Source organism: Anarhichas minor, unplaced genomic scaffold (genome assembly GCF_050575085.1).
Source record: "Anarhichas minor isolate MPS153535 unplaced genomic scaffold, ASM5057508v1 ptg000017l, whole genome shotgun sequence".
NCBI classification, from domain to species: domain Eukaryota; kingdom Metazoa; phylum Chordata; class Actinopteri; order Perciformes; family Anarhichadidae; genus Anarhichas; species Anarhichas minor.
The window spans coordinates 13,472,501-13,486,774 of NW_027466463.1; the positions used below are offsets into that span (position 1 = coordinate 13,472,501).

At 41.9% G+C, this 14,274-nt stretch overlaps 1 protein-coding gene across 2 annotated transcripts in view; it reads right to left on the reverse strand.

The window, feature by feature from the left end:
- atrnl1b (attractin-like 1b) overlaps positions 1 to 14,274 on the reverse strand; it is a 54,143-nt gene that overhangs the window by 12,876 nt on the left and 26,993 nt on the right. Inside the window, exons 21-26 of one of the 2 annotated variants that reach the window (XM_076093742.1) lie at positions 13,695 to 13,747; positions 12,224 to 12,318; positions 11,896 to 11,974; positions 9,713 to 9,870; positions 7,341 to 7,402; positions 3,419 to 3,497 (exon numbers count right to left, since the gene is read on the reverse strand). In XM_076093742.1, coding sequence (XP_075949857.1) covers positions 3,419 to 3,497; positions 7,341 to 7,402; positions 9,713 to 9,870; positions 11,896 to 11,974; positions 12,224 to 12,318; positions 13,695 to 13,747 — 526 coding nt within the window. Of the gene's footprint in view, positions 1 to 3,418; positions 3,498 to 7,340; positions 7,403 to 9,712; positions 9,871 to 11,895; positions 11,975 to 12,223; positions 12,319 to 13,694; positions 13,748 to 14,274 lie in introns of those variants that run through there. The other variant, XR_012954616.1, reaches the window with a different exon arrangement.

The window sequence follows — 14,274 nt, forward strand, 5'->3', positions numbered from 1 at the left end:
AGGGACAATCAAGGTGACCAGGAGCTTAAAGAGCAGGATAATCTTATTCCAGCGATCGATGACTGCTGATTGAGCTGTTCATGAGACTGCAGTCAGAATCAAACTGGAACGACCAGGACAACGTCTCTGGGCTGAGGATGGCTTTACATAAACAGATGATACATAGTTACTGAAGGATAAACGGAATGCTTAAACATGCTGGGGGGAAAAAAAAAAAGAGAGAAAAGGTCCTATTTATGGTAGCTGCCGCTGCTCAATAATAATTTTGAGTGCTTTTAGAGTGCGGGTAAAACATCGCCGCTCTGCATGACAGTCAGCACATACGTTGTGTGTGTGTGAATCCGTGTGTCTGTACGAGTGTGTGTGTGTGTGTGTGTGAGAGAGAGAGAGAGAGATAAAGAGAGAGGAGGCTGCATTAGATGCCTCCACATGTTTGTGTGTAAAACATCTTCCGTGTCGCAGTCGTGTGAAATGTCAGCGCCCCCTCCCTCCCGTTCCCCCCACAGGTAGCTTCAAAGAGGTCAGCGCTCGTCCTCCTCCGTGGCATTTACAGCTGTTGTCCTTCCATCCTTTGTCTGTCTGTCCCCCCCTCCCCCCCACCACACACACTCAGGACCCGAGTCTGGTCACCTCGCTTCATCTAAAATTATTCAAATACAACGGCTGCACCTCTGGAACAAGTCCTTTCAACTCCCGCCAAAACATAGAAAGCCTTTATCCTGTTAGACAATACCAACTTGTACAAATACTCATGTCAAGTGTGTTTCTATAGTAAAAATCCCAAATTACTCAAAACGGCTTCATATAAAGACATTGCTTTTTACATCTACACACAAACCAGACAGACTAACACAGATTTCACACCAGGAAGCCAATAAAAAAAAACAACATTCAGAAGTTCAATCAGTATCAGACATCCACATGTCACTTGGCTGGATCAGCGACTTGTCATCGCCTCGGCCGTCTCTACGGGCCTCATTAAGACTCGTTTATTCCACGTCCTTGTGTTAAATGTGGGCTTGTGAGCATTAGACGGCTTACAGCTCAAATCCGTCCCACAAGCTTCGTAAGTGCACGGGGCTTTTCAAAAGCCCTTTGAAATTAACTGGACACAACGCTCAGTGAAGAGCCAATCAGTTCAGCAAATGGACAAGACAGACAGGGGCCGAATCAGCAATATCCTTCAAACACTCGGTACCGTCTCAACACGCGTTATTAATCGCAAGTTCCTCTGAAACTCTAGAGATTACAACGTCACCATAGTGACTGTGGCAGAATGCTGTATGCAACCTAACATATCTGGCAACTTATACATTGTGCCATCACAAGCCCTAAAATGATTTTCCTTTTTAATTTAGATTATTACATCATCAATCAGTTCAGAACAACTGCAGTCACGGTTCTGTTAACAGCTGAATCCTGCATCCAAAGATGAGTGCGCACTTTAAAATGGAGACTAATATTTACTCATGACCCGTCTCACTTGAGACAAACAAAGCACAGAGAGTCCTTTCGAGGACACAGATGGATTTACGTGCGATTGTCCTTTGAGCAGCCGATGCTACCAACAGAAGATCTTATTTTCTCTGTAGTCTTTTTTTTTTTTTTTTTTAAAGAGTGATTGATTATGTCTGCAGCTGTCAGACACTGATAATAGAGTTTATCAAACAAAAGTGAGCAAAGGATCCAAGCTGGAGGCTGTTCACAGGATTGTTTCACAGCTGAACCATTTGTATGTTGCTTTAGTTAGAAGAAAATTAAACTCTATTCTGAAAGTCTTACCTTTGGTGTGTTTTTATCAGTACAAATGGCGATTGATTGGAGGTCTGGATCGACATGAAAAGCTTACATTGATTGCAGTACGAGGTGTGCAGACTTAAAAGCAGTTCTCAGTCATTTGACCTTGTAGCTACAAAAAAACATTTTCAGACACAAGACAACGTGCGAAGCTAAGTAGCCATAACAGCACTGAAGAACCCCCCCCTCGAGGCTTTTACAGCCTTCAGGAAAAGGTGACCAACACGCAGCTCCTCTTCAGAAGTAGGGCAGCTGAAAAGGCCACGAGGAACCGTGAGGTATCATTTTTCTCAGGTTCATGAAGCCAATGTCGTAGAAACCTTGTGTGTCAAAAGGGTTTAACTGCATAAGTGAGCGAAATTACATATTTTAGGCTGGTTGGATCTCAGGTTGTAGCAACAATGGCTGATACCAGAATCCCAGAGGATTTTAGGCTGTCGGATGGATTCAGATTCAGAAAGAAAAAGAAATACACGGCGACCACTTTGACTGAACTTTACACTCGACAGACTCCAGGAACTGCAGAGTATTAATATACAGTAGATGCATACTATATATTCAAATGTGTAACTCATTAACTTACAGATACAAAGTGGTGCGTCATCTGCAAACAAGTCCTTTTTGCGGAATACAAAAAAAAAAAAAAAAGTGTTTTATTGCTCCGGTGACAAAACTTTTCTATCACCTGAAATTAAGAGAGGAGTGATTTTTATTTTTATTTTATTTATTTAACTATTTATCTATTTTCATGCGACAGCTGAAGGGCAGCAACAAAACAGATGACGAGAATGCCGAGAGCAGACAGGAAAAGTGAGCCGAATTTCAATGACGTGAGCCCATCTGCCTGCATTCATTTTTATTGACTTTAATTCTTTGGATAGGCATGATTTGGAGTCACGGCAGCGATCATTCCTGTTTATTTTCATATATCAATTAGAGGACATAAAACTGGGATCTTACGATTATCAATGTCATCCCCAAAGGGGGAATAAATTGTGGGAGCTTTATTAGCAGACTGCAGGTCATAAGGCTGAAACCAAATTAAACTTCCTGCTATTGAGTACCAGAGACAGCCTCTCGGAGAATATAGGGATCAGGTCTGAAGAGATGGAAATGATGGACGCTCACCGGGAACCACCCGATGCAGTTCAGGTTCACGGGAGTGAGGTGAATTTATATGCATTCGCTCTCTTCCTCAATTTCCTGCACCTTATTCTTCTTACTCTCTTTTATATTTATTTCTCCTGCCAGTCATCTCATCTTTCACCCCTTTTCATGTCCATCTTTTCTCAACTCTATCTTTCATACCAACACTGAATATTAATTAGTTCTTTCCCCTTTTCCCCTATAATTCACTGTATCGCTACTTGCTTCCATCAAACCTTCTTTACGAGTCAATTTAACTTAAAATACAAAGTTAATCTCAATTATCATTTCTTACCGTTGACCATTTTTATTCAAGACAAAATAATGAATCAAAAACTGGGACGCCGAAGCCGTTATTAGACACCGACCTCCTCTGAGCGATTCGTACAGATGTTTATGGGAACCGGCAGTTATTTAAATATATCCACGGTCGGGAGTATGTCGTGCGTCAACAGAATGAGTTTTATGGACTTACTTCTCTCCGTCTTGACGCCCAGCAGGTCTGTTTGATCTTCCACACCACTGCAGCCACCAGGAGTAGTGATAGAAAACAACTGGAGTGAAAGAGAGGAAACAATGTCAGGCAAGATGAAACAGCTGTCACTGAGAAAGTTCACACATCTCTTCTTTTCCCACAGAGAGCAGACGACCCTCTGGTATTTAAAGCCTTTTTGCTTTTATTGCACGCAACAGTAGGTATTGAATACAAACATGCGACTTAACCCAGAAGAGTTTCATGTTGAAATGTTGCAAAAACTTTACATTATATCCTTCAACAGCTGCATTTAAATGTAAATGTTGTGTACATTCACAGTATTTCCTTGATATATTGAAATGACTACAGTATTACTGGCAGAACCAGTGTAGACCTAAATACTCAAAGTTTCCTTTGAACTTAAAAAAGACAAAAATGAGGAGATGACGCGGAGCACGTTCATGAATATGTTGGCCGATTACTTCAACTAATAACCCAACAGTAAAATCATTAGTCAAGGGAAATTCAACAAGGTCCGAGCGCTACTGCGATATCAAAATATGAGTGATCGAGAGCGTCCGCTTCATTATCCCTGTGACAGATGAGAGCGTCAAGATTATTATGTGCTCAAGAGACATTGTGCACTTCCTATGAGCGCCACGTCGCACACTGGCCACTGTGCTTAAGTACAAATAAATGGCCACAACATACAAAAAAAAAAAAAATCAACTTTAAATTCAACAAGTATGTCGCCATTTCCCTCGAATTATTCTCCACTCGCTGAATTATCCTTGAACGCGACCCTGTTCCTGATGGCCGAGAACAATGAAGCATATCTGGATTTGAGACCCAGACTGTAATATGAACCAATGAGCCCCTGTGTCTTCGGGGACATGCAACAGTTTAAATGGGCAGCCTGGTCCACTAAGCGCATTTCACCAGAGACACTCCACCAGCTCTGATTTCCTGGGCCCACTTCTTTGATATTTTAACTTGAGTGGGCTTTCAAAGTTTGCCGGCCACACCTGCTGGATTCTTTAGGTCGGGATCTTTGAAAGGAGGCGATAACGTCTGTGAGGAATGTGACAAAAAAACAGCCTCTCAAATAAAGCAAAGAGAGGGGGGGGGGGGGCTGCCAAACTAAAAGAAAAAAAAAGAAGAAGATGAAGAAGAGAAGTGGGATTAAAGTGTTGAGTGAAGGGAAGCTCGGTGCTTCAAACATCTCGCCAATGCACGTAGAGTGTATTTTAAAAAGGTGCGACACCCTTTCATTCTTTTCAAAATACTTGCACCATCTTAGAAACCTTTGAAGATAACAGTGATTGAAAGGCAACGTTGTGGGGGCTTCAATGACATTTACATGCGGTGGAAGTGACAAACATCCCTAGACAGATGTTTGGCTTACATCGTCATTATTTTAGACAGTAAAGAAGCTTAAATCCCCTTCGCTTCTCCTTCTGCGGTGAATAAAAGGAGTTCTGCAATCATTCATGTTCCAACGCCTCGAGGTAGTAGGCAGCACTCGAGTTTCCAACAAGTAGTTACCGATATGGGATGGGTTGATTTGTAGATCTAGCAACAGCAGGTGTTAACTTTCACTCAGACAAACTCACTTATGAGGGAAGCGGGACATTAGGAAGCTGTCGCACTTTATAGGACTATTTCCTGAGTTTATTGATCTCAAGACTAATCCCACTGTTCTTTAAAAACATCTTAGCCAACATGAGTCAACAGACAAATGTGTCCTATTTGACTGTGACGTCACTCAATTGTGGAACAAAAGAGTGTTGGCATTGGACCGACAGGAAAAGGATAATTACATGCTCAGATCTACAGTTACCACAAGCAATCAATAATATCCATAGCTGCTTCCTACTGGCCTGTGAGGCTGCTAAAACATGATCCCAGTCTTAAAATAACTAATAAATAATTATATCTTGAAGTAAAATTGTGAAACGTAAGCCGAACCTCTTAAAGGCATATAGACATTACATACATTTAGCTTTGTTTCGTGTCATTTGACCCATTTTCTATATGACGTTTAGTGATGCGGGAATAACGAGCGCATGCCTCTTAAACATTCTACTGGCTGCATATATATGGTGTAACCACAGAGCAACACTAATGTGCATGTGTACACACTTAAATATGCTGTACATAAACATACAGATGTGACTGGAATGACTCTGGTTCATCAGTATAAATTAGACCCCGGGGCTCCTCTGCAAGTACAGTGCAGCATCCACTTAGCAACGTTTCTACAGCAACTAATCAGACCGCATTAAAACAGTCAGACTTTAATTAGATTACAACTTAGGCAGTGCTTTGCCAGGAAATAGTGTTCGTGAAGTCACGAAGACGAAGAAGCGATGAGGAAAAGGTGAGAAAAGATACTTCTGAGCGGCTCGCAGTGAAAATAATGTGAGGCGATATTTGAATTTTTAAAAAAGGAGAAAACAACAGAAGGAGGAAATAGCGCATAATTTCTTCACCCTGTATCTCTCATACAAGGAGGTCTAGAAACCCTGTGGGGTGAGATGACATTTTTGTCATCAGGCTGATTAAGTTTCCCGCAGGTTCGTCCCCTCCAAACCCCCCACACACACACACACACACACACACGGCTTGCGAATGCGTCGGGGCATTTCACTTGTTCCTGTGTTTATGGGTCAGTGAGAGCAAGGATGCAGAAAACACAGGAGAATATTAGTATAACCTGCACGACAATAGGAAAAAAATTAAAATAATATACACAATGCATACTGATGGAAAATGCAACTTTAGGCTGGCAAACAGGAAAAGCTATGTGTTGTGGGTTTGATTTCTGTTGGATTTAGAAAACACTAGAGTTCAACAAATGTTCAAATTTGGGAGAAATTGATTACTAATACAAAGGAAGTGTTTTGTAAATTATTTTCAATTCGCTATGGGCGTTAATTCGTCACTTTAAAAAGAGCCAAACTCTTACTGTTTCTTTAATGCCGTGGACCGACTGTGACCCTTTTTTAGCTGTCGGCAACATGTTTAGATAAAATAAGCTCCGTCCTTCTCCCCTTTCCCTCCAACAATTCCCGAATTTTCGGCTATTCGACTGTAATTTGATCGGATGGAGGCAGAAGATAACTGATTGTGTGACAGCTTTTCTGGAAAGTTATTGTGGGCTGGGCAGTGATGGGCAGGTGCCTTTGGGCAAAGGCTGGCTTATATTCCCACCTTGACAGCTACACAGATAATACGTTAGTCGATCGGGCTACTCCGGGGAGCACGCCTCCAAATAAATTGAACAAACACATACTGCACCAGGGTCAGTAACCGTCGGTGTGAAAATAACCATCGCCACCAATGACACTGATCTAATGATTGAAACCACCTGAATTCTGCATGATCATAGTAACCAAGACTATCGGAGGGATGTTGGTTTCTCAAATGCCAATTTCTAACTTAAAGCACACGTTTTCTAGTTAGTCATCCTCTCGATGTATTCAGACTGCGCTGTGCTTTTGAGAGAACTCCGTAGACTCATTTCAATGAGAAAAGATTTCCATCACAGCTCTCAGGATGAAAAATCATTAGGAGCCCCTCGTATCTTGATGGCCACTGCCTTCTCCTTAGATGGCACTCACAGAGCAGTATGCACCTATTTAAATGGTTACCGGCTGCTTCATTCGCCACTTGGGAAACAGGAAAATCACTGCCTTGAAGACACAAGAAGCATTTACATGTACTCGGTTACCAGAACGGGCTCAAGTAACTCAATAAGCCCCGAGAGGCCGGGGCGGAGAATGAAGAGGTGGCGGATCAAATTCTGGATGATGGCTCTGGACTGTGGAGGAGCACACACTTAGGAGCTCTGTGTGTGTGTGTGTGTGTGTGTGTGTGTGTGTGTGTGTATTTAAGACGTGTGCATATTTGACTCGCTTACCTGAAAAACGTCACAAAGAACTGGACCAGGTCCATGATGCTGTTGTGTTGGGAGAAGGCGATCTGTTTGAGAGAAAGACAAGACGGAGAAATTACTTCAAATATGACAACTGCAACAAGATGAACACATTAATGCATCAATAATTATTATTTAATAACGCAGTAAACATTATTCTGAGATAGGCCATTCCTGCAGAATCCGCGTTTGGTACTTGAAGTATACTTTGATGGTAATACATTTGTATTTGCAGTTTAATAGAATTTTGTAATATTTTCCTGCCAACATGAAATAAACATTGGTAAAAAAAGCAACATACTGAAGGTAAATGAGGCTTTTGCAGCATTATCAAAATCTTTGGTTAAAAATGATCGTACTCTTTGAGTTCTGACTTTATTCTCAGACTTCTGAGAACCCCATTCCTTACCTGTTCCTGCATTTATTTCCACTGACTAAAGGGATAAAACAAGCTGCCTGCTGTTGAGTTCTCATAACATATAGTAGCTCTTCTATAGCCGATTAGAGTATTTACGTCAGCAGCATTGCCAGTGAACAATGTATCAGAAATAGATTGTTACCTTCATTAAAAGAGGGATGACACACAGTCCTGGCAGCTACATCACGTCGGATAGGCCTCGTCATAGAGACGCGTCATTATCTACTGTAGATGCGTTAAAGGCATTTCGCCCTCAAAGCACAAACACGACGGCATCGTCAGCAGCATGGAGGGTTAGGGTTATAGGGCACAGACTGTGCGTTTAGAGGTGCATCGTTTGCGTAACGTTTGATGTTTTGGATGCGGATGAGGCAGAAATTCAAATACATGTCAGTTATCAGTGATTGACAAGCTATTAAGTTGAGTATTTGGCTTTAGCAGAAGACGTATTTAAGGTTATGTAGCCAGAGTCGTCACTGGACTGATGTTCTTTATAGATAACTTCATCATCCGCCCAAAAGTCTCCCACCTTTGACTTTTCCCAACCTTTTTAAGTCGAAAATCAGAATCACTGATCTGAAATGAGATGCTCACTGACATGGCTGACATGACTCAAAAGGAGGCATTACACAGATATTTTGCTGGCTTTTTTTAGTATTGTACTTAGTGCTCGCAACCCTGCTTTTCACATAGTTTGAGGTCAAAGCAATACATTTGGGGTTAATTTAATTTCAATTCATCTATCTGAGACGATCAATGGCATCTTTTGAGAATGTACTTCCAATACAAGAGGACCGTTATTTTATCGAACAGTCCTCTTGGGGAACAATTATACTAACGCACAATGATGTCATGGAAAAAAGCTTAGCTCAAGACCTCCTTTTACGATCTTTACACACATTTAAATGCGTATTTTTACGGGCAAAGACGCTAAAAACAAGGCTCATAAGAGCATTCTCAAAATTCTGCTTCATCTCATCCAGGTCTGCGCTCTCGCCTCTGCATCATAAAGGCACGCAAAGGAAAGAGAGACCTTATCCTGTTACAAAAGCTATTTGCTTTAACAGCTCAGGCCAGTCCGTAATAAATAAGTGACTGCTGGCCAGGAAATCGAATAGGAAACTATTACTGGGCCACCTCCACAGATGGACTGACCCCAGAGATATCATCGCCATACCGTGGTCCAATCCCCTAGCTTGTGAAAGAGACGCCCACAACAAATGTAAAAATCAATACATGGAAGTGGGCTCATTAGCAGAAAGGGAATTGTGTGCTATTGGTAGGAATAATATTTGTATCCATCATATTTCTCAGTAAAAGAGTCTCACGTAAACATACAATTGTTGCAGACTGAATCGCTTTCATTTATTTTTTGGCATACATATATAATCACCTACCTCATCTACACTTTATCAACACCAAGTTGTTAGCGAACAATTGGAGAAACATTATCATCCATTTAGAGTCTTTTATTGCCTGTAAGACCAAAGCGTGAATTTCTTTTTCCGGCAAACGCTTAATTGCCGTTTTCCTGCAAAACTGACGGCAAACGGCATTTATTTTTCACCGAGTTGTATTCTCACCACATCAAGGCCTCAATCTCACGGGTAGGAAAGGTTAAATGCTGCTTTGCTTTTGCCAGCTAAAAAAAAACAAAAAAAACAAAACAGCTGTGCAGCTATATGCACGCTAACCATCGCTCATTAAATCTGTAATTAGAATAAAGTGCACTTGGAATCACCCTGAGCAGCAACAAGCCCTGCATCTGCAGAGGCCGCCCTGCTCTCTTTACTGTATGTAGGATCAATTGTTCACCAACGGCATGACTATAGACATGCTGTAAATCTAGGGAGCAGTTTGAAAAGCAAAGAGAGCATCACGCAGAAACGGAGAAAGACTCAGATCGCCGCGCTATCCGCTTCATAAACTCGGTCTTTACCTGGATCTTGATGGGCCATGAGAAGTTACTGACGTAGACGTAAAAGGTGATGTTCGGGTTGCTTCTGAAGGTGAACTTCTCGCAGGAGAAGCTGTCTCTGTATTCCTTGATGTTCGTTTTGGACACGATGGGCACCTCCTCTCCGGAAATGGTTCCAGCTGTTGGGACAAAGAGTTCACGTTTAGCACGCTGCCGTTTGCCTCTCGGACAGCGATGGACGGAGGTGGACCGCCTGCAACATGTCATTATGAATCCATTAATAGGTCTCATAAGCCATTATTATTATTATCATTGTCTTAAGTGCATCGCACTTCTTTTTGGGTGCCCTGAAACAGAGCAGAGATGTATTTTGTAATTATACATGCCGTCCAAATTTTTTAGTTAAATGGACGTGGGAGAGAAGCACAGCTTGAAAGGTCGTGACTGAGTCATGTTAGCACATAGTCATCATTTGAATCCATAACACCGCTAACAGCCAATGCATTTAGTATAACGGAGCCCTAGAAAGTAGCATTTAAAAGCCCTTGGGGTGAAAGCAGTCTACAACAATCTGCACAGACTAACCATTATTTATTATTATCATATACTCGTTCGTGTCCATTAATGTTCAGAATTCATGAGAGGGGTGTTGTTCATCTCACTCAATACAATTCAATATTGTCAAAACTGAAGTAGACTTTGGAGTGTCTTTTTGTATACAATTCTAAATAGCCATCGTGACATAAAAACGAAGTCCTCTCCAGCCGAAGTCTATTTCTAAGCCTATTTTCCGTTGTTTCAAAATGTTTCAAGTCATTTGGTATTCTCCGTCGTGTCAGTAGGTCCTCAGCATTGACATTCCAACCCACAGCCCTGAAACAAAAGGACTGAAAATGACAGCTTGAGTGTGGCTACGTGAGCATGTTTATCTTAATTGAAATCACCCTCCTCCTCCTCCCACCCAAAGGCGCCTCAACGCTCTTGTCGATTGTGAAGAGGCTCCCGTTCCTTCTGAGACACAATATCTTTGTGGGGGGGGGGGGGGGGGAGACCCAATATTAATGACGGTGCTCCGAGGGAGAAAAAAAAAACAAAAAAAAGGTAAAGGTGGCAAAGGCGGGCGCGGGAGGTTAACGTGTTTTAGTGGTCGGAAAATGTCAGTGTTGTGGGGAGGGAGGGAGTGGCGGAGGACTTGAGAGGAGGGGGGGGGGATAAACGGTGGCACTGGACCACTGCAGTGTCCTTGGGCGTCTTTTCACCTCTAATACCCACTCAACGGTGACACAGTACACACCAACAAGAGCAGGTACATTACATTTTTATTGTTCCTGCTATAGCGGTTATGCCGACTGACTAAATTATTATTGTAATATATAACAAAAAAAAGCCAAATTACCTACATCACAACCTCAATATCTGGCGGCAGTTAAGCAAATGTGATGGCAACCAAATTAACAGCGTCATGGGAAATATTTTGTCATTACGTACAACTAAAAACTAAAGGCAGTTATTAAACAAGGGTTTTTTACCGATTATGTCGTATTTAGGTCTATTTGAGCGGTGCGTTTCATTATTTCTGTGAATATTGTGGAAGCAGGTGATTGCATTTAAATGAAAGTAAATAAAGACGGTGTGTCTTATTAGCCTGGGTCTGTGTTTGACCTGTTGGTGTAAATCCCTGTGTGGATGGAACGCACTTCTTATTCATGCTTGGGACAAACTAACTGCACATCACTTTGTGTGGGAGTGGAATATTATGCAGCAGGAGGGCGGGTCGGGACAGATTCTGAGATATTTAAATATCTGCTTTGCTGAATTTTTTGAGGTTTAAAACGAAAAATGTTACAACTCTGATCCCTTTTGACCCACATCTCTGACGGTATTTGTGACCTGAGCCATTTGTTCGGTGTAGATTTTCCACGAATGTGTGCAGAAGATGGTAATATGTATTTCACAGACTAGTGGGAGGATTTGCAATGGAATGAGAAGAGGAAGAGAAAACTGTTGACAGTTTGGACACTTCATCGAGTTAGTTTAAAACTAAACTTTCTAAGAGACGGACTGATTATTCAATACACACTGGCAAGACTGGAATTAATATATATATTTAACAAGAGCAAATGTGCTGCGTACACAGTTTAGCCCTCGGTAGGGTCTCTGTCAAAGAGGTGTTTTTACTACAAAACAAAATAAAGTAACAGTACCTGTTGATCCCACCGACCAGGTGATGTTGAGGTTAAAGTTGTTGGATGCATTAATGGACATGTCCAAGTTCTTGTTAGCCTTCAGGTGGAGGACATAAAACATGAATGTAGTTAAATATAAGATAAACTCATAATAGCACAGCGACAGACGCAGGAGCATCATATAGTGAAGTACATCATAAAAAGCAGAGGTATTATAAAGAGGTTATTAAATTCAAGGAGTCAGGGCGCCTCGAACAATTTATGAGACTGTTCCAGACTCTCCAGCGACTCGATAGAAAAAACGAACATCAACGTTAAATGTGGCAGAGTATCACCAGATAGTTACCTGCTCAGGTGAGGCCATGAAGTTGATGGCAGTGTAGTGATTATCATCTTCCTGGATGAGGCTGAAGGTGAATTGGTAGTCGATCAGGAGGTTGTCTGTTTTGTCAAATCGGACAGGAAAGACAGGTCTCATATCATTCGACAGAGCATATTAATAATGTTAATGAGTGGAAACTTTCTGAAGAATATAAACAACATGAGCTTCCAGCTGAGGCTTACACTACTAGAGACTGCTATGACAGCATAAATATATAGAGATGTACGCTACGTGAAAAGAAACTTCCCAGCGACGGACTGAATGACGGAGACGAGTGAAATCGAAATGTCTGCAATCAAATCCAACCGCGGCAATCAGGGGCTACAATTTACTCATCAAGCAGAGAACAAGTAGGAAAACCTGACCCCTGCAGCGATTAATAAAGTATCAAATGATTCACTAATAGTGGGCACACATTCATTCAACTGACTAAATACTGATTTTGGATTGTATCCTCGATCACGATTTGTAGCATGGATGTTTATTTATTTTATCTAGACGGTCTGCACCGTTGACCTTTTAATGCTTAATGTCATAATTATATCGTAACGCCCACAAAAAAAAAAAAAAAAAAAAAAATGAGTGGACGTAATAGTCTCATATCGACGGTGTTTATGTGACAGTTTTCACTTGTATTGCATGCATGTGGTAGTCAAACGGCTTTAGTTGACTCAACAGTTAGGGAGACAGCAGAAGTGAGAAGTCAACTAATGACACACACTGGGACGCGGCTGGATAACGTCACAATGAGTGCATCGTCTTAATCCATCTGCGTCGCGTTCGCAATACTGCGTAACAGAGCTCAAGAGAAAGTCCCAATTGGTGTGCGGCGGTCAAAGCGAGCTCCGGGCTTTTGCTTCCCGTCTTCCCCTCGTTGAGCTGGGTGTCAGCCTGTGTGGCATTTCAAAAAAAATAGGCACAAAAACTTGGCAAAGGCTCTGTTGTCAGTGGCAGAATGTCGAAAAAGAGAGCTCTACTGCAGCACCGTGAAGGACGCCGCAACATGCAAATAAACACGCGGAACTCAAACACGGTACAGTATACACAGGAATACTGGGCCCTGGCTGTCAGTGTTTTTTTTGCATCGCTCACCTTGATGCATTTGTGCTTCACACTCACGTCAAACTAACATTTAGTCAACTTTCTAAATTAATGAAAGAGTAGGTGGGTGATGGAGGGAGTGAGTAGACAAGTGGAGAAGGTTTTTTTTTTTTTTTACTCCTCCGTCTCCTTGATTAGCTCAATCACTCACTCCTTCTGATGCACTTGACATTTTCACGACAAGTCATTCTGTCACTGAACAAGCGCCCCTGGTGCCAAAGTGCTAAAATGCTCCATCTGCCCAGAGCAGGAAGAGTGGAAGTGGAGAATAAGAGAAGGAGAGAGAGTGAGAGAGAATAGCGGCGTGTGTGTGTGTGTGTGCAGAATTACTCACAGTAACAGGTACCTCTGAGTGGATTGCCAAGGTAACGGTTTTCTGAGTCACATCTGCAGTGAAGAAAACGGAGAGAAGAGAGAACAAGATGAAGTAGAGTAAGAACAGATCGAGAGCGAGAATGCCTCCTTATCAGAGGCAGTGTGTGTGTGTGTGTGTGTGCGCCTCGTGCCAGAGCATTAACTCCTGCTGTTGGCGCCTCATCAAGTCTCAAAGAGGGAAATAATCTGATAATCTGAGTTTGCAAAAGTTAATTAGTTTTTTTTATTTATTAGTTTTTTACTTTTGTTTATTAAAGCACACGCACACACACACACACACACACACACACACACACACACACACACACACACACACACACACACACACACACACACACACACACACACACACACACACACACACACACACACACACACACACACACACACACACACACACACACACACACACACACACACACACAATGTAGCACCTGATCCCAGAGCGCAGAGAGCAGCATCTTAAAAGTAATGTAGCAAATTTAAAAGACCTCGGAGCAAACGGCACAATTTATGTAAATGACTTCCTACTTGATTAT